This window comes from Chelon labrosus (genome assembly GCF_963514085.1).
Source record: "Chelon labrosus genome assembly, chromosome: 9".
In the NCBI taxonomy this organism is placed as follows: domain Eukaryota; kingdom Metazoa; phylum Chordata; class Actinopteri; order Mugiliformes; family Mugilidae; genus Chelon; species Chelon labrosus.
The window spans coordinates 18,602,913-18,624,415 of NC_140359.1; the positions used below are offsets into that span (position 1 = coordinate 18,602,913).

The 21,503-nt window shown below is 42.7% G+C and overlaps 1 protein-coding gene across 1 annotated transcript in view; it reads left to right on the plus strand.

Annotated features, from left to right (window-relative positions):
- Positions 1–21,503, plus strand: part of grid2 (glutamate receptor, ionotropic, delta 2) — a gene marked incomplete at its 5' end in the record, with an annotated part of 464,751 nt that overhangs the window by 350,658 nt on the left and 92,590 nt on the right. The window contains 3 exons of the mRNA XM_084550704.1: positions 1,590–1,691; positions 7,501–7,698; positions 11,235–11,547. Coding sequence (XP_084406830.1) covers positions 1,590–1,691; positions 7,501–7,698; positions 11,235–11,547 — 613 coding nt within the window. The remainder of the gene's footprint in view (positions 1–1,589; positions 1,692–7,500; positions 7,699–11,234; positions 11,548–21,503) is intronic.

A 21,503-nucleotide genomic window follows, 5' to 3' on the forward strand; every position in this document is an offset into this window, starting at 1 on the left:
TTCTTATTTTGTTTTGGTTAATAGTGAGTATATGGAATAGGGACCTCCAAATGTCATAATGACACAGATGTGATGTGATTCAGTTCCGGAACAGAACTGCGAATATGCCTGAATAATGGAAAGAAAAATGTTTTTAATTGGGACATTCTGTCTGGACACTTATGTATTAGTAAGTTGAAATCCTTATTTGCATAATTGACTCGCTCTATTTTTATTTTCCAAATTAGATGACTGTGCAGTATTAATGACGCTGAGTACAAACTGTTCCTGATGTACAAAGAAAACTGGTCTTGTGGATGTTTGGTGCAGACCTAAATTAAGAACAACAACAGTGTGGAGCCGTATGTGAAGCAGAATCTATCCAAACTCTAAAGATGTCTGTGTGCGCAGTATCTATAGAGAAAAGAGCTTTACTGATCTCTCTGAAGACAGACAGTTGTGTTTATTATATGATTTAGGTGAGAAAGAAGTCCATTATTAAAATTTCTATCGCTCATTACATCATAATTTAAGGGCTACACTATTAAAGGATAATTACCGTTTTTTTACAACCTGGACCTTATTTCTGGCATAAAATACGATCATTTACTCACCCACATAACTTTGGTGTCATTTGGAGTCATTCGGACAATATTTAGATCCAGCGGAGCACCGCGTATATCCATATAGTGGGAGTGACTGGGGCACCGAAACGCAGCCTCTAAATAACGCATTATCTGCCACGAAACTCATTCATTTCACCAATATTTTGGTATGATATGCTAGTGCTATTCCCCGTTGAGTCCGGAGTTACCTGTTATCATCATCCAGGGTCTGTAGATTGACCTACTAACCTCTAACTAACATCTTGCTGAGCCAATGAGCAAAGGTGTGTGGAATGGTACACTTCCAGGTTAGGAGAATAAGTTTCTTAGCCACCACCATCCCTAGGTGCAGAGCGACCTGAGTGCCATGTGGAAAATCAGAAGTCTCGGCAGAGCATCCAAGGATGGCCAGGTCATGGTTAGGCTGAATGATTCTGGAGTAGGCTTTTGACAACTGCTCAAATATAGCTGACCAAAAACTGCGCAATTTGGGACAGAACCAGAAAAGATGCGCTAGTGAACCCTCAGCAATATGACACGTATCACATACAGGGGACACAGATGAGAAGTATGGATGGTTTTATGAGTTATGCGCTTTTCATTGCATTTGTGTACCCATGTGGGCTGGACACTTGTATGTGCATGACATAATAAATAAGTAAGTACCATAGTGCACCAGGATGCATGTTATGTCATTGTCATCTTTAACAACCAACAAGCAAACAAACTACTACTACATTCTGTACAACAGTGGGACATAAGAGAAAGTAGGACACCGGAAGATTAAATATTCAGCAGGTGGACTGGGTAGAAGGATAGTTAAATGAGCATTTACCTATGGTGTTCTACCTTCATCGTGACATTTACAGCGTAAACCTCACACCCTCTCTCGGACTACCTTTGCCTTTTTGTCCTTTAGTTTATTGATCTGTAAACCCAAACTGGTGTCTTATTTGATTTTAACTGTTTGCCGTCCCTGTGTGTGTGTGTTTGTGCACATTGCAGCTGGCAACGTGGGATCCAGTTCACGGATTGAATGGCACACTGACAGACAGGAAATTGGAAAATAACATGAGGGGAGTCGTGCTACGAGTCGTCACTGTTCTGGTGAGTATAGCTGGCTGGTGTGTTAATCTGTGCATGTCTGTTTTTCTGTGTTTTTTTGTTTTTTTCTTCTTCTCCCGATTGTCCGAGCACAGAAAGGAGCTGTCTCAGTGTTCCCTGTTTGAAAATTCTCCTGTTGTTCCCGTGAAGAATGAAAAGGGACTGTTGTGATTCGCGCCAGCATGTCAGACTTCAGCCTTTTGCTCTATTGTAAATCTGTCCCTTTGTCTAGTTCTCTGCCCATCATTCAGTTCCATCTCTGCGGAGATACAGCAAAGGGACAGGCTGAGTGCTTATGTGAAAAAATGGCAGACAAACATTTATGAAGCAATGCGCTGAAAGGAAAGAGAGGAATCAGAGATGGTTAAATACAGAGAAAATGTGGCAAGGTGAGCTTACTGATGGACCACCTGATCATAATTTAATTAGCTTCCTGATCGACAATTGACAGCTACATGATAGAGACCCACCATCGTCAAGACCGCTGGAGTCTTGATGGTAGTGGGTCTGCAGCTTACCACCTCTGTCTGTCTCGCCTGCAGAATCGATTTGAGTACATCCCATGAGTGCTTTAAAGATTCACTGCTGTAAATTCTTCATATCCTGTCTTTGAAGTGAGAAACAGAGAGATAGAGAGAGAGAGAGAAAACGAAATAATGCTAGACATCTTTGTGGTGTTCCCCTTTTCCCTCTCTAATTTTTTTCCAGTCTTTGATTTTTTATTATCCTTGAAGGTGAAAGGGATTTTGTTTTTGAATATGTCTCTTTTTTCCCCCCATCTCTAGAGCAGGGTGTTACTAAGGAATGACTCCAGTGATGGGAAAGGGTGTGCTGTTTGTGTGCACATTTAAGTTCTTTGTTGCTCCTCCACCCTCCATGTTCTGTAGTTCTGTTTGTGTAAATATGTGTGTGTGTGTGTGTGTGTGTGTGTGTGTGTGTGTGTGTGTGTGTTACCTTTGTGGGCCTAAAGACAGAAACAGATAAACTGTGTGAAATGTCCAGAGTGCTACCCAGATGTACTGTGTTCCTTTTATGTGTGGATGGTTGCAGGGCAAATCCTGATTGTGCAAGAGTGTGTGCATGATGTGAAGGTTTCTTTAGGGACCTTTGGAACACATTGTTCTGCGTTGCCCTCCAGTGTTTCCTTCTCTGATTTAACTGTTTTCTGTCTGTGAGGTGCAATGGTCTCCCATAGCACCATGTAGCACCTTGCCCTGAAATTACACAGAGGCAAGTGAGCAGTAATGTGCACAAGCACACATGCACAAACATTGACTTGAAAAATAATGCCTTCATTCTGTTCTATAATCCAGAGCGTTGAGTAGTTATTGATTATTTAATTGGTGATGAGATCATACCTCTATTAGGGCCAGGGACTCTCAATCAATGCTATAGATTAGCTGGGGCTGTATTGAATATTAAATGGATGTTACCAAGAAATGGCTACATCACTATAATTATTTTTATGGCCCCCCAAAGGGCTCAGTGGTATAACCATCATGGACACAAATGTGGCTTAAATTGATATTAGTATGAAGTAGATGGGATTTGCGACTCTTGGAAGGTAGCCGGATCTTGTGGATCCATTCCTTTCAAAGAGCCGTTCAAAAGACTGGCTCATTTTGATATTTATTTAATTTTATGACGGTAACTCATTTAATATGGGAATTATCACCGATAGAGGAATGACAGGGTAAAATCAGTATTAAAGAATAATTAAAACGTGGACAACCCACCAATATATATTGAAGATAGATTCAGATGACGTCATGCAGTGTTTGCATATCGGGCACCGCGAGTGTACTCTGCTACGCTTCACTGTCTCACTCAGTGGAGAAGCAGAGGAGGAGCCTTTGTGTGCATCTTTGTGAAACACAGCCAAAAAAAAAAACAGCTCACTACTGCAACTCGGTTCCTATCATTCGAGTCGGTCGATAGATTCGGTTCGTTCGCAAACGTCACATCTGTACGTCTAGAGTGGAGCTTCCTCTGAAGATGCAAAATCAGACAAATATAAATTACCTCTCTCTCTCTTCATCTGTTTCTATTTTTGCCTGATTCATCTCAGCATCTGGGTCTTCTTCTTCTCACTGTACTCCACACTATTTAATTTTCTGACGATGAACCCACATGTGGTGGGTTCTGCTCCACATTTATGCGTAGCGAGCTACAGTCACTACAGCAGCCCAAATATGCAACCAAAGAAAGATGATGTCCATTTTTTTTTTTTACTTAAGTTTACAGTTTTGCAGATAATAAAGTTTTCCCCATATGAACTTGAAGTCTGACTTTGATAAGACCGATTCCCGTGAGAATGGAATCACAGACAATGTTGGAAACAATTAAATGTTGTAATAATTGATAATAATGATCAGATTAAAATTTCCATTAACATTCAGTCAGGAGAACTATTGTAGTTGCAACGCAAGTGTAATTTACATGTGCACTCCCCCAAAACGCTAAATTATGCAGAAATATAACATCTAAAATACTCTGTCAGTCACACGGTGTTTCTTTTATGCTGATATCAGATTGTAATACTATACAGACATATGACAGAAATTGAAGACGTGCGACAATGCGACTGAGCTGAGGACACTGCATGATACCGTTCATGGTGCCGTCTAATCCCATAAGCCACAGTAATTCCTGTGTAAACATATGGGACACAGCAGACTTTACCTACAATGATGTGTCCCACATTATAAATATGTTGGACCTGTTGAACCGTTGAAAGAATGATACAAATTTAAATCTATGCTGCATTCATTTACATACTTCCCAAAGTTCAACATTTTGCCATTGAGTCCCTTTATGAACAGCTTATCTGTTGTTTTAGAATTCATATCCACAATTCATTTTTATAACAATATAAAATCTAATCTTCTGCACCGATTACCAAAATACATTTTACAAACAAATCCACAGAGTACTGCGAATCACCACGTGTCTCTGTCAGTCCCGGCATTCCCTCAGAGGCCTCTTCAAATGCCATTACTTAGACTTTGTGGAAAATTGCTCTTCCTTACCCCTGTCATGTCTCCAGAAACACCCGAGCGGCGACGAGGCCATATGTGGTACTTCCAGTCACAAGGAGGGAGAGGATGAACGCGTGCCAAAGGAATTAGTGTTGAGGAAAGGGAGGAGGCGGGATGGCAATGAGAGATGGGAACAATATCCGCAAGACAAAGAGAAGATGGAAGAGGAGGATTACTGGGTATTGAGGGATGTGAGATAATATTGCAAGGATGACAAGTGGGAAGTACTGTAACCTTGATGGATGGATAAAGGGATGGTTGGATGGATGGAGCGAGATGAGGTGTCCTAACCATATGTTTAGAAAAAGCTGGAGACAGTGCGGTGTGGAAAGATGCCAAATGTTGCATATTACAGCTGGTGAGTGGCAGGAGAGCTGACGAGACTGCAAAATAAGAGCAGAGAAAAACTAAGAGAGTCAGATGAGTGTCAGGCAGTATTACTACAGCAAGATTTAAATCAGGAAACCATCAGCTGAGTATGCCGGACCAAACTGTGAGGACACGTTTAGACGATTATACTACTCATTATTTCCTCAAAAGGCAAACTTTTATCAACCTCTTTAAACCAGATTTGATATATTGTTGTATTTCTGCAACTGCACGACTCTTTTTTTTTTGCTACAGATTTTGCTCAGAGAGTTCATTCTCCCCAGCAGCGGCAATGATTAACAAGCTTACAGAAGAAAGAAAGAAAGACCAGTGGCACTCAAGCGTGTGCGTTTATCTTGTCGAGTGTAGGAAGGAAACTTCATGTTCATGTCTGAGCGAAGGAGAGAACAGTCATGTGTTGAGCAGCAAACTCACAATGACATCCGTCTCAAACAACCTGCACCCTTACCAGAGAAAAATCGTGCGTTGGCACACTGGAGAGACTCACTGTGCCTTTACCCACAATGCACCATATTTAGATAAAATACTTTCATTTCCTTTTCTTGCATTGATTTGCTGCTGCTGCTGCTACTGGGTGTGTGTTAGCATAATGTGGACGGGTGCGTGTGTGTACATCTGCAGTACAGGTGTGTACGTCATGGCTGTGCGTGCACGCCAACGTGTGTGTGTGTGCCATTTTGAATCCTGGTTTGATTGACACTTCTCTAATTTGTTGGATCCCTCAAGACTTTTATTGTTCTGCCCTTCTGAGAGAGATTGTTTAAAGAAAATGAAGAAGTTGCATTGCCTGAGTACACGCACGTAACTTTGAACTAAAGGAACATCGTGTGTGTAACATCCTTGTGCCTTCATGGCAAAATTACTGATCATAAAACCCTGATATTTAAATTATCCGTGGTGTTAACCGGCATGATTCAATCCTTAAAATGCGAAAAACAAAACTGTAGTGAGCCTCCACTATGTTTGTTTTGTAAAGGTTTAAATTGCCCTAAAATTAAGAAAGCAATCAGTGGCACGTCGTGGTTACACAGTATGCATGGATGTATGTTTTAGTTGATGCTTGTACCGTGATTGATGGATGCTTGTGGTGAGAAAGGGATTTGGCATGCATGTCCACTCACTGCCTAATAGCTTATTGAACTGCAGCCACTAGAAAGGATTAGAAACTGCCATGTTAATGCGTAGCATAGCCTGTGTGCATATGCACGTGTCTGTATGTGTGTGTGCTTAATGTGCAGCCAGTGCCCGGTCAATAATGCACAGGGCCTCGTAAATCTGCGTGACATCTTAGCCTACAACATTTCACTCATCAATAAGAATGTATTAAAGAAAGGAGAAAAAGAGTGGTGGTGGACAGCCAAAGAAAGAAAACTCAATCCAAGGTGCTGTTTGCCTCCCTCCGCGGCCAGCTTCCTGCTAGCTTTCTGCTTCCCTTTTAAAAACGCCGTGATTCTCCCCGCTTATTGTTCATTTAATTGCCTAAATGTCAGCATCCCTGGAAGTCATTTAACCTCAAGTAAGCTGCCCTTTCCGCGACACGGTGATATCGATAAACAAGCAGTTTCAGTCATCCCGACGCTATTTAAAAATGAATAAGTAAAAAAATAAAAAATAAAAATGCATGATGCAGTTATGGATTTTCATCATTCTAATTCACTTAAAAAATCTTAAATAGGTTATACTTTAAATAAGTTATTAAATCTGCTTCCCTCGGTGAATAAAAAGAAAGCTGAGTAAGAGACTGTGGGAGCCAGGGGGCGGCTTGATTTTCTCCTGATTCCAGCTTAGCCGAGAATTTTAACAGCTGGGCGAATCTTAAAAATAGCATATCACTGCATGTCTTTTGGTACATTTGTCAGCATCTGAAGGATGAAGCCAAAATTATTTCTGGTCACTGAGTTTTGTTCTTCTAGCCTACTTGTTTTTTTTTTTTTTTTTTTCTTTTGATCACAGTAACTGCTCAGTTAAAGTACAGTGCAGAGTTCATGGCCCTAGAGGCACAGATGTGGGCAGCAGGAAAGCTTTCAAAGCAGCAACGTGCCAGTGAAAGGACAGATGAACACGAATACTAGTGGATGATAAACACGTCATAAAACATTAAAATGCATTTATTTTCTTTGTTAGTGGAAAGAATTCATTCAATTGTCCAAGCTTTTTTTTTTTTTTTACTAAGAATGTATGTTTTATTTAATGGATGTTCCACTAACCATTTGAAAGTTCTCCTTTTTTGTGTAATGTAGGCTCCCCGTGACATGCTTGCAACCATCAGATTAAGCGCTTGTAGTGGTATAATGGCCATTTGAGTAATGGATGATTTAATGCTCGAGTGGCCGGTGCATTGATTGGGTGCTTGACTGACACACTGATTGATCGTTCTCTTCCAGGAGGAGCCGTTTGTAATGGTGTCCGAGAACGTTCTGGGGAAACCAAAGAAGTACCAGGGCTTTTCCATTGACGTCCTGGATGCTCTGTCTAACTACCTGGGCTTTAAGTATGAGATCTACGTCGCTCCAGACCACAAATACGGCAGCTTGCAGCCCGACGGTCAGTGGAATGGACTGATGGGTGAACTGGTCTTCAAGGTGAGCAGAAGATCATTTACTGCAAAATAATTCATCAATAAGCGCAACTATGCCGATTCCATAAAATGAAGAACTGGACAGCCATCGCAGTCCATTCAAATACAGTCTTTAAAGCAGATGGAGTATTTGTTGTCTATTTATACACAAAAAGGAGAAGCATGCAGACACATGCCATAGGCATCGCTTGCTAAGTAGAACTATCCCTCAGGTTGAGTCTGCACAGTCTTGAGTCCCATCATTAACATTCCCCTTTGTAAATCATGTCACTTCAAAAGCAAATATTTGACTGAGACTACCGTAGGGTTCGCCTTTTTAAACTTCTTTAATTCAGAGTGAGAGATTCAGATGCTCACAAAGTTTAACAGCAAGTAGTCTGAAGTGCAGCATGAAGGGGCTGACCTCAAAGATGGTGCAATATTGCATGTTAGTGGAAACACAGCAGCTTTTTAATAATTCGTCTAGCTTCGAGTGTCTTCAAGTGTGTGATGCATAACTACTGCAGACACTTCTGTGGAGAAGTGGAGAAGTCATTGTACAGCTATTTATGAGGATTCTGCAAAGATGCAGAGGTTTGGAACAACCACTTTAACCATCACACAGACATACCACTCGTCATTTAAAATCTATTCATTTAACTTTTGCAAACTATTTTTTTTATTTGTGCTCTCAGGTTCATAGTCCTCAGTTTATATAACAGAACTGCTGTTTCTTCCAACAGCTTTCAGTGGATCTTTCCTAGAATTGGCAAACAGCGCAGAATATTTGAGGTTATTTTATCAAACATGTTTGATATTGCAATCTATTTTCCCGTCGCTTTTCAAACAACGTAGCGGAGCAACAGCGGGAAAGAAAGATGACCTTTCCAAAGAATACAGTCTGAAGAACCTCCCAGCACGTGCAGAACTGATGTTCCCATGCTCATCTTTAAACCTTCAAGCTCAACTAACCCATGGGAACATTATAAGAAGCTCCTGAAAACACTTAAATAGCTCATGATTTCATGTTTTGTTTTGTTTTTCCTGTTCCTTTGGGGCTTTGTATCATTACAACATTCATGGACTCTTGTCAAGTGTGGCCCAGCACACCTTAATTTATTACTGTCACGCCATTCGTTTGCCTCAAATATAAGTTATCTTTTTCTAAAATAGGATGCGGCGAGCGTAATTCAGTAATAACAACAGGACTTTTATTTTCCTGTTTATTAACGCAGTAGAGGCAAGGTTAAAAAAAAATATGTTAGCTACGTACAACAATGTCAGCATTTATTAAATGATTTTACTTGGTATATTCCCTATTGCCACTCTGACCATCTCAAACTACTTTTATAAATCACAGTGTATATACTAACGGCACCATAGCAAGAAATATAAAGTCATTTTAGTGTGCACCACTGACCACTTGCCTTATTAAAATCAATGCTACAGTGTTTTCTTCCATTACCAAATGTGAAATATACGCCACATAATATACTGTCATGAGTAGCATAGACTGGCAGAAGTGTATTCCCTTATCAGTGCAACAACTGCCAACCCAAATCTTCCAGCATTCATATAGAGTAAATATTATGTTCTCTAATGACCATTCTCACCAGATGTCTAAGTGCTGTGCAAGTTCCCGCTCATATCTGTATGTGTACTGTGCTCTCCGATATCCTCCTGGAATTGCATCAAGATGCTGGAAGGATGGATGTTATATATATATATTTTTTAATTGACAGCAGCATTTTCTCAGAGGGTTTCCATGCCTTCACTTCATTACTTTCATTTGCCTATGTGTAAGGCTTGATCATGTTTGAAGACTGCGCTCTCCTTCCCTTGACCTTGAGTCCTTGTGTTTGCGTTCAGCATTTGTGCCCCCCCCCCCCCACCACCACCGCCGCCACCAACAGCTCACAAAATTACAGAGAAATGCTTTGAGCACAATGCATATTTATGTGTACGCAGACAAGCACAAGCCGTAAATAAACTGAACTTGCAAATAATTTTGTTTTCCCCCCCATCAGTCAGCTACAAGGTTTATCTCTCCAAAAACTCAATTATTCCAGATAATTATTACCCAGAGTGCTCTCTGTAAGTTTCCATGTTGACTGACCGCCTGTGTCAGCGTGGCAGTTCATCTCTAGACACACACACACACACACACACACACAGACTTGTATGCGTATCGCTGTGTTGTCTCATCCAACGGGCATCCTGCAGAGTTTCTCTTAATATTCTTCTTATGCAGTGTAAGTGACAATTTCTGCACATTTAAGCATTTTGTTTCTTCAGTGGACTGTGAAATTAGCAGATTATTATTATTTTTTTTTTGCCCACAGTGGATCCAAATTTGTATTTATTTTGTGTGTCTGTGTGTGCGTCTTTTAAGTGTGCACTCCGTGTGTATATACAGTTCCTGTAGGGCTTGGAGTCCGTCTGCAAATTCACCCAATTTCTTGCAGTTAGTTGTTTTCAGCAACAAAAAAAAAAAAATCTCATTATCGAACAAGTTCATAGTACGCGCCCTCTCTTGCGCTAGTATAGATTTCAAAATCGAGAATGTGCTCACAACAGCATCTTAAATCCTTGTTATGGTACAAGCAGATGTCTACAGCTGCTAGCCAAGCACTGGGGACTGAATACATTTTAATTAGCCATCATTGTTTCTGCATTAAAGCTAAGCTCAGCCTATTTTTCTTGGCAGACACACTCACTGACAGCTGCTTTTTATTTTTTTTCCCCCAACAACTTAAAGTCTTTACGTGTAAATAATTAAAGCCGTCATTTGTTGTCTCCTAACGTTCTAACAATTACAAGTGACGAGAGAGGCTTTCCGTGAGTCTGATGGCGCGCTGACGCAAAAGCTGAATCGCTTACTCACTGATCTAAGGTCACACATCAAAAGGTGCTCTAGTCCACCCTTAAAGCTCAATTACAGAGAGCTTGCAAGGGAGTATTTGCATATTTGCATATTCACAGTATGAGGACTAAACACACTTAACGACGATATCCATACGTGAGTTTGGCACCTGATTCTGTTCCCAGTTTTATCCTTAATCTGTTCCAGTCTTCATTTACGGTCAAAGCACACAGTGTTCAACATGCCATGCAATTCATTTTCTCTTTAAGTGGAAATGTTCCTGCATTCTGAGTGTCAGCTCCTGAATTATAAAGTCTATCCCATGCTTGCCTAACTCCCAAGGCTTATTTTATTAAAAGGGTAAACATAGCAATTAACTTGTTTAAATCTCACACTTTATAAATGTAAAAATCTAGCAGTCTGGAGCAGGGGTGGTCATGGTTGCACGGTCACAAATAATTTTGTTAATAAGTCTTGTTATTTGTATCTAGTGTTTAATATCGATAACTATTAGAAAACTGATTATTTTTACGTTCCAAGAAAGTTAATACATACTTTACTGTCCATAAGTCAAGTTAAGTTGCATCATTTTGGACGAGGGGAAGGACGAGCACATTCTTCATCTGTGTTCCTCACTTATGTATGTATTTCACAGTGTTGTTGCTTCAAACTTCTCTCTTCCTCTCTGCCTCTCGCAGCGAGCCGATGTTGGGCTTTCCGCCCTGACCATCACGCCTGAGCGAGAGAGCGTTGTGGACTTCACCACGCGCTACATGGATTACTCCGTGGGCGTTCTTCTGCGCAAGGCCGAACGCACCGTGGACATGTTCGCCTGCCTGGCACCCTTCGACCTGTCACTGTGGGCGTGCATTGCAGGCACTGTGCTCCTCGTTGGCATCCTGGTGTACTTGCTGAACTGGCTCAACCCACCTCGGCTGCCCATGGGATCCGTGTCTTCGACGACGCTCTACAATTCCATGTGGTTTGTGTACGGCTCCTTCGTACAGCAAGGTGAGAAAGAAATGGGAGAGCCTAACCGTAACCCTGGATGAATGAATGAATAAATGAATGAATGAATGAATGGTCAGATCAGGCATAGATATATTATTAAGGATTAATGGTTGTTAGTGGTTTTATGTAACAAACTATTTCTTGTAGCTATGTTTCGCTGTCCAAAATATACTTGACAATTTGCCTTAACATATACACCGATCAGGCATAACATTATGACCTAATATTGTGTGGTCTCCCTTGTGCCTCCAAAACAGTTGTGACTCATCAGAGAATGGACATGGGCCTTCTGAGGGTGTCCTGTGGTGTCTGGAAACAGGATGTTGTTAGTGGGGGCCTTTGGGTCCAATGGGTTGAGGGGAGGGGCCTCTGTGGATCAGGCTTGTTCCAGTGCATCCCACAGATTCTTGATCAGTTTGGGAGTTAAGGTAATAGGTGACAGCACATTTACTTGTTAGACGACTTCCTATTTGAACACAAGTGATAATTAACTAAATATTGCAGTCATTAGAGATTCAGTCTTGTTGCCTTTTAATGAAGTAAGCTCTGTGGAGTTTTCTGAATCATTTTCAATTATTCTTATGGCAGATGTCAACAACAGGGTGCAAGTGACCGTGTATAAGGCAGACATGGTCTTGTGCAACAGCATATTGTATTTGATCCGTCTCAAAGACAGCGAGATAATGGGAAGGGTGGGAAGCATAGAGGAAAAGGCGTGATTGCTAAAGCAATATAATGTCAAAAACGTGATAATGGCTGTCCTCTGGGTGGCATAAGTGTGAACTGACCTTTCCTGTTTTAGCGCAAGAGCCAAATTAAAACAAAAGGTGGTGGGGCGGGGTGGGGGGGGGCGGGCATTATGTTCCACATGGATTGTGAGGAGGATAATGGTCTTATCCTGGTTATGAGCCTGAAGATTTTCCGGTATCCATCAGGCCGTGCTCGGGTGCGGAGGTCATACGAGACACTTGGAGATGGATTTAAATTTCATCAGTGTGGGAAGAGAGGCAGGGAAGAGGAGAAATTGCAATTGTAATTCGTATTCTTGGGCTCAGTCTTGCGTTTGCCTCTAAATTACTGCTATTTCCCAAGAAGCACAGTGTGCTCTTGTTGTCATGCTCTAGGCCCAGCAATAGTTAATTTTTTAAGCTACATTAATTATGCAAATTTAAGGAGGAATTCTTTCTTTCTTTCTTTATTTTTCCACCACTGCCTGTGAAACATTCCGGGTCCTGAATAAGCAACTGATGAGCTTTGCACCGTTTGGTAAATAATACTCCATCTTTTGCTGCAGCTAATGGTGGTAATGATGATGATGATGATACATGCTAATTACTATTTGATATTCACAATCGTTTCTCTTTTTAGCTGTAATTAACATTTTAGTCATGGCATCATTAGAAAGAAAACGAGCGAGGGAGAGAACGGATCTAATTCTTCAAGAGTGGGCTTGTCCTTTGTGCGAGTATATTGGGTAATATGGTACACAAAAAGGTGAGTGGAGGGATGACTTAGGGCCTAATAATTGGTGAAATATTAATGACTTTTTTTTAAGTAGGTCCCTATTAAATCTGAACAAGCTACATTCTACACTATCTGCACTCTCAACCATGCTGCGCGGTTGTTGGTGGTGGCTGTGGTGTGTTTAGGTGTGCCCCTTTTGGATGCTATCCTGTGCTTCCTGGTCATGCGAGAGCTGTGCTTTAGCCACAGGTAATTCATTTCTGATATGGCTTGCCACAGATATCTCTCTCAAAATTAAGTGAGCATGAACGGCCTACTGCCGCAAGGCTAAGTGGACTGACCTTCACGAGCTTTAAAAGTCACCTGGAATACTTTTATCCCAGCAGTCATTTTGTGAAGCAGACCCCCTCCCCACCTCACATGTCCAGTAGGTGATTGTGAAATTAACTGCATCTTGACCGAAATTAGGATTCATTGGAAATACTACAAACACATCACAGCTAAATACAGCCCGTATGAACGCACACGCGTACACCGATCAGGCAAAACATTATGACCACCTTCCTAATATCGTGTAGGTCTCCCTTGTTCCTCCAAAACAGCTGTGACTCATCAGAGTCCTGTGGTGTCTGGCACAGAATGTGATTAGTGGGGGCCTTTGGGTCCTGTGGGTTGGGGGGAGGGACCTCTGTGGATCAGGCTAGTTCCAGTGCATCCCACAGATACTTGATCAGTTTGGGAGCTAGTGAATTTGAAGGCCAGGTCAACACCTTATGGTGTTCTTCATGTTTTTTGAGTTGTTCCTAAGCTGTTTTTGTGTGTGTTCCTGTGTCAGGCTGCGTCCTGCTGGGGATGGCTGCTGCCATCAAGGAGTGTCATTGCTATGGGGTGGGGGTGCCTGGTCTGGTCTAGGTGGGTGGTACATGTCTAAGTAACATCCACATGAATGCCAGGTCCAAAAGATTCGCAGCAGAACACTGTGTTGTGACAAGATGGTCAGTGTTATTTACTTCTCCTATCAGTGGTGATAATGTTATGCCTGATCAGTGTATACGCCGAATATTCATTCAGCAGTTCTCTGGTTCACCCCGAAATACCATCCGTAGGGAAGACTGATTCAGATGCAAAGACACCCACAGCAGGAGGGAGCTGCAGATGAGTGATGAGGGAGAACTGTCGAACATGACAACCAGAATTTTGCTTTTGGCACTTTTACTGTGTGTGTGAGAGAGAGAAAGCCAGAGAGAGAGAGAGAGAGGGGTGCAGAGGGATTGCACTGATTTCTCTTCCCTTTTCTTTTCTTCCTCCCCTTGACTATTTTTTTACGTCTCCCCTTCGCCGCCATCCTCTTCCCTTTCTTACACATATTTTTTTTTCTGCCTTTCATCTTTTATTGGTGTCCTTTTGCTCCCACTATTTATCCTTCCCGCCTTCCTCCGTGTATCCCTCCTTTTTTCTGTGTCAAATTCCACCCTTCCCTCTTGCTCATCAAAGCCACCAGGGCACCAGCCAAGTGACTGTTTGTTTACAGCCTCACCCAGAGGTCTCCCGGCCTGGCGCGCGCGTGTGTGTGTAGAAGATGTGGTTGGAGAAATGTTTACACTCCATAAACTATGTCTAATTGGTCTCAATGAGAGTGAGAGACAGAAATAGGAAATAGTAGAGAGAGAGATGCAGTGTGAAAGGCTGCATCGTACCAAATCTATTGGTTTGTTCTATGTTAACTGCTGCATGGTTTTATTATTAGCACCGGTAATGTGGTATCTCATCAAACAAATGATTCCAGCAAATACAAGTGATGAGAATGTTAAAGAGTAGCATCACAGACATAATAATGATGCCCTACCTCCTTATTATCAGAAGTGTAATGAGGAGGTAGGACGCAAATACACACAAGGAACCTAGGAGTAAAATAAATCATAATGTTTAGTTTAATGAGGACTTATTATGAAGGTAACAAAAGGCACTGCAGAGTGTGGCAGGTTAACTGAAAAAAGAGAACAAAAATCAGAAAACAAGGGACCATCGGGAGCTGAACCAAAGTTATGTGTGAACAGATATATCCAAAGTTAAAAATAAATTAAAAAAAAACACACAGGTGAAAGGAAGGGGCACACAAGGAGAAACCAACCATATAATCAAAGGAGGGAAAACACAGACAGGAGGTAAAGCAAGACACAAAACACCGAGCAAGTTTCCAAATAAAAACAGGAAATGCAAGGTAAAACCAAACAGGATTACAGAAAATGTTGACAGCTCTGCCCCACGAAGATACAGAAGAGGTTCTGACGTCAATGCTGTGGCACATAGGTTGAAGACGAGTAGCAGGCATTAAAAAAAAAGGTCGATATTAATATGAGATGAGATAATATAATCCCTTATTTATCCCACGGTGGGGAAATTTGTGTTGCAGCAGCATGCAATTGAAAGCAACAGGGAGAAATGGTGATTGGACATATTGCATTTAACTGCACAAACATCAATTTAAGGGTGTAAAAGAGGTGAAAACAACACACTCAGTCAGCACAAAATCAGACACCACCTCAGCCAAAACGTTTTAATTTAAAGAGCAATAAACCTTACTGAGGGACAGGGTCTAGTGGTCTACAAAAGATGAATAAATAAGTAATCAAAATATGATTTTGCATTTACCATTAACTACTTTTCCCTCTGTGTGCTCAATACCATTGTAACTTGGCGTCGGTACATATCTCGCCCGGGATCCCAGAACTTGATTCAGGTTTCAGTTGAATTCCATCTGTCTCCCTCTGAAGGCAGAGCACTTTTTTTGCGCGGCTGCCAACAAAAAGCAGCAGCAAGCAAATACTTTGAGAATATGAAGTATGAGTAGAATAATTTACTGGTGATTACACAAAAAAGACAGGTGCTGAATGAAGTATGTCAGCAGTCCGTGCAGATGGGAAGATGTAAGGGAGATGGGAGGGGGGTGTGATTTAGTGGATGTGAAATGGATGAGATTAATTTCCAGTTTCAGTCAAGTTGCTCTTTGGCCCTGGCTGAGGTGGGAAGGTCATTCCAATATTTTACAGAGCCAGGAGGTAGGATAGTCAAGACTCGCGTTATTAGGACAACCCAGCAGATAACATAAGTGGAGTGCGAGGCATTGACTGGCTGGTGTGGAGGGTCTGGAAGGACCGTGGCCTGGAGGGACGGGGATGCGCCATCATCCGCAGTCTTGTGCGCCAGATCCCGGACCAGAAACGAGCAAACACGGGCGGTCAGTGGAGAACAGGAAAAGGGTGAAGACATGAGAATTCAGGAGGGCAGAAAACAAGACAGCCTGCAGCGGTCGGGATGGCTTGTAGGGAGCATGGCCAGACGAAAGTTGCAGCACGTCCAACTAAAGTTTCAATGAGCCGAGCTGAAGTGCTCAAGGGGAAGTGCCTACTCAAGTCAGTGTTTTGGATAATTGTAAACCAAAAGAAGGAGGAATAATGTGCTTGAAAGCAAATAAGCTTTTGCGAGACGGGCACATCTGTACATGACGTGGAATGAAAGTGTTATTCATCTCCGAAGATGATAACTATGTTCTAATTACAGCCTGTGAAGTGGATTAAACATAATTTTAAATAGATATTGGCGGCAGAATGAAACCCGGATGCAAATTAAAGTGACCATTTCCTATATATGTATTGCAGAGCTCAGATAAATGCAGTAATGGTGCAATTATTGCAATTAATGATTGCGCGTTCCATTTCATGAAAAGCAAACCCCAAAATGCTACGAGAGACAAACAAAGAAAGGTGAGAGAAAAAACTCGCAAGCCAGGACATAACAGCAGAAGCAGTAAAAAGATAATTTAGCAGTTCAAAAGAAAAACATTTTGCGGTGGCGAGAGGTTTCTGGGGCAGATTTACGCAGGAAGCTTGGAGTTTTCTAGGTGCCCCCAGGTGCTCAGACGGTGCGCTCCGCAGTCGGAGAGCAGCTGCAACAGATTGCATTTTAAAACGGCGACGCGCCTTTTTTTAAAAAAAAATTTTTGTTATTGTTTTCAGCCGTTTATTCCTGATGCAAAGCTACTCTCCCCGAGCGAGACGAAAGCAAGAGTGGACACACCTGACAAATCGACCGTAAGCTCTGCTGTAACTGAAATGGGGAACGGCCGGCATGAGCTGGCAGTCAGATGAGGCATCTCTGGTGATGTGGAACGTGTGTGGGAGGCTCTGTTATGCAAGTCAGACAAAAAAAAGAAAAGAGAAATTAAATTGAGAGAGATGACAGTTCCTCTTTCGCTACCTTCCTGTCTGCCCCATCTGTCTCACCATCTCTCCTCTTCCTCCCCGGCCTCGCCCTGAAGTTTCGCCGGCAGCGTGTGAGCTCAAGTAGACCAGTCGAAAGCAAAACTCTCCCGTCACGTCCAATATCTCTCTTTTCGCAAATCTCTGCCGGTCGCTCTCTCTTTCTCACTTCCTGGTGTCCCCCCATAATTACCGTCCAAACCAGTAGGGGAGGAAGAAGGCTCTGTGGAGAAACAGACGGCGTTTTTGTGGGTGTATCGCACGTATTTGTGTGTGTCATCTTTGCGTGCAGCCACACTGCCAGCGTGAGTGCTGCTGTCTCTCAATTAGGACTGTCTTGTTGGGATATGCAAACACAGACGCGCGCATACTGTACGCACGCTGAAATGGCGTTTTCATTAAAAATAAGAAAAGAAAAAGAAGTGGAAAAACTGCGTGCGTCGACAAACATACACACAGAATCGGGGCCATAGGCCGTAATCAACGCTTTCATCGTTCCATCTGCTGCTCCAAACATCTCCCCTTCCCTCTCTGCATCTCCTTTTCTCCCCCTGTCCCCTGCTGTGCATATATCTGTCTGTATGAGTGAACATGACTCTGCATGCGTGTGTGCGTGTATGAGACAGAATGCGTGTTCTTTTCAATGTTTCTGTTTCCTCCCTACATCCTTTTGTATTTCATCCCTCCATCCCGCAGTTCTCTCCGTTCTCCAGTTCTCTCTACTGACTGCTGAGTTTTCCCAGTGGGGGCTGCATTCCCATTCTGCGCTCTGCATTCCCTACCCTCGCTTCCTCCGTGTGTCTCTCCCTCCATCATTATCTCTGTTACTGCTGTGACACACTGCTGAGAAGCCAGAGCTATCATCATTTTCCTGCTCTCTTCTTCTTCTTCTTCTTTCCTCACTCCTCTTTGCGACTTGTTCAAATCCATTATCCCCCTCTAACGACCCTGTTGTGCTGCTGTGAAGTGGACCCAACTTTAGGACGTTCATCCCGCCTGACTCTACCCCTCTGTCTATCCATCTATCCTCCATCTATTCTTCTTTCGGGTCCCCCTCGCAGTCTCTTCCCGGCTACAAGAGATGTGCCACTGTGAAAAGAGACCATCTCTCAGCAGTTCCATTAAATGCATGTCTTTCTCCTGCTCTCTCTTCCACTCCGTGCTCTTTTGTTCTGTTTCTGTTTCTGTCACAGTTGCTTCCTTTCCTCACCCATCTTTTCTTCTCTCCGCTCCCTGCGATCTCACTTGGCCCCCCCTCCGGCCACCACTTTCTAACTGTTCACACGCGACGAGGCCCCGCTGTTACTAGTTCAGCCGCATCTCGAAAAGCGAGCTTGAATGGGATGTGTCCCTTCTGTCTTCCTTGCATCCGTCAGTCTGTGGTGGTCAGAAGACATTTAAGTGCATTTACTCGAGATCTGTACTTGCTGAACTCAACGGGAGTCATTCGTCACGATGAGCACTCATGAACTGAAAGCCGATTCATTCACATAATCAGTTTTGTAGCGAGCACCACGATATTTGTTTGTAGAGCTGGGGGAACGGCATTCGGGTAGAAATTCTGTGCTTTTATCATTTTGAGCAACTCCTTCACATTATTAAATCATCTTCATTGCGATGTAAATGTGCTGTGTTGGTATCTGCAACATCTACATCCACCCAAGAGGAGAAATGCCTCCTCACTTCATGGTTTCTTCTCCATTAGAAGTCTTCTTGCAAACATGACATCTCACAGGCTCAAAATACATAGCAACGTAACGTCAAACTCTCTTTGACTGTTGTCGGGGAGTGACAGACTTACAGCAGCCTTCAAGTTAACTGTTTCGTATTAACAAGCAAGCTTGAATGTCAGGCTGTAATGTATGTCTTAACCCTCACATGCTGTTAATGAGGTCTCTCGCTTTCTTTCTCTCTGTCTCTGCCTTAAATTTGTAATCGTTTAAGTTGCACAAACGAAATGTCTCCCGCGGTTCTTTTGCGGTAAATGTCACATTCGGCTGGAGCGTGCGAAGAGAGACGTGAAAAGGCAGAGGGGCGCGCTGCAATCGTTTGCGCGGTGAACAGATCTTGAAACTAAAATACGTGTAACGCTCGCCCGTGCCTGCGTTGCGCTGTTATTGTCGTGATATTAACCGCCCGCAAAATCTGTCAAAGCGGCTCCAAAGCATGCTGAAGTCAGCTGGTATTATTCTGCAGATTCTTTGTTCCAGAGAGCCAGAGTAGCTGTAGCTAGCGGGGACAGTAATGAGGAGGATGGCTGCATTGTAATACAAGCATATTTATTTTGGGCACTCTGTTGTTAACCGCCTCAGATAAACAGGCCAGTTGAATCTCCTTTATTTTCCCGTGAATGTGTTGTAAAGGTCAGGCTTTGAGCGGAGTGCAGCTGGAATCAACAATGGCCTTAATTGCTTCTTGATAGATGTTGTGCTCCCAGTAACATTTTCCCTGGGTTTTAATTATTGTACAGTTGTTTAGAGCTGTCTGAAATGTAACCGCCGAAGCCCCTGCTTTAAAGTGAAAGCCAGAATGTTTAAAAAAGCATAGCGGATGAGATTCTCAGCGATTGCCGTGACCAGCTCAGGATCGATACCGTTTTAGAGAACACACTTCAAAGAAGCGGTAGAGGCAAAAAGGACATCTACTTTTTTTTCATTAACAAATGAAGTCTTCATTTCACTCAGTAGCACTCACTGAATCCAGGTAATTGCAAGATTTATATGATCTTTCATGTTAACAAGGTAGCTCATTCTCCCCCTACCAGATCCTATCCAAAAGCCCAAAGCCTGATGGAAAGAGGGGGGTAGGAGGAGGAAAAGAAGATGGGTCAGTCAAAAGAGATAAAACAGTGGGAGTGCTGAGTGCTCCACACCTTGTTAGGCACCTTGTTAGTGCTCAGTCAGTCATTAAAGTGTCTGCTGAGGCAGAAGTATGTAATAAAAGTCAAAGGTTTGGAAGAAAGACAGAAAAAGCTTAAGTTTTCCCAGTGGCCAAGCCAACACGAGAGGTGGCGACTGGAATAAGTACGCTGCAAGGTAGCAAGAGGACGTGAGGGAAAAGGAGGTAGATATCGAGAGCGACGTCGCGGGCAGCAAAGAAGGCCGCTGCACTGCATTGTATCAGGCTTGACATAGTGACAGGCCTCGTATTGACAGTTTTAAAGTGTGGCAAGTACATATAAGGATTAACATCCCCACTCATCACCTGCCTTCATTAGAGTTATGTGAAAAAGTCTGTGCACCATATGTTCCCGTATTACACACACATCCAGATCTGTATAATGACGGAAGTTAAATGCTGGAACATGTGTTTATTGCGCACGTCTGATTTATCATTGTCACCTTGCACAACACGTGTGACTCTGACTTTGACTCTGCAGCAGCACCACGTGAGCAAATGACCGTGTGTACACTCACCAGCAACATGTTGTCTTTGCCTACGTGAAAACATTCAGTTTTTTTTGTGGGCCTTCTGAGGGTGTCCTGTGGTGTCTGGCAACAGAATGTTGTTAGTGGGGGCCTTTGGGTCTTATGGGTTGAGGGGAGGGGTCTCTGTGGATCATCCCACAGATGCTTGATCAGTTTGCAATCTAGTGAATTTGTAGGCCAGGTCAACACCTTGTGCTGTTTTTTGAGTTGTTGTTGTTGAGTTGTTCCTAAACCGTTTTTGTGTGTGCCTGTGTCAGGCTGCATCCTGCTGGGGATGGCTGCTGCAATCAAGGAGTGTAACTGCTCTGGCGTGGGGGTGTCTGGTCTGGTCTAGGTGGGTGCTACATGTCTAAGTAACATCCACACGAATGCCACGTCCAAAAGTTTCCCAGCAGAACACTGTGTTGTCACAAGACAGTCAATGTTATCCTCCTGTCAGTGGTTATAATGTTGTGGCTGATCGGTGTACAGAGAGAGAAAAGTCAGACGCTGATATGAAAATAGTTATACGTGAATGGTTTTTATACAAAGTGTCAGAGAGCGAGAGAGAGAACATTTGTTGGAGCTATTTTCTGTTCTATTTGTGTTTCTTTTTTTTCACATTACCTTCCTGTTCTTTAGAGAGGAGGACCTTTTCACTCACTAATCAAATGTGGGGAAATGCAATTACGCGCACTGCAATTACGCAAGGAGGAAAGCAGGCTCACGTTTTTTGCGAATCAAAACATTTCCACACCTATCGAGTGAGTTTTCTTCATCTATAAATCTAGTGAAACCAAAGCACATTTGCTAAAAGGCCTTTGCT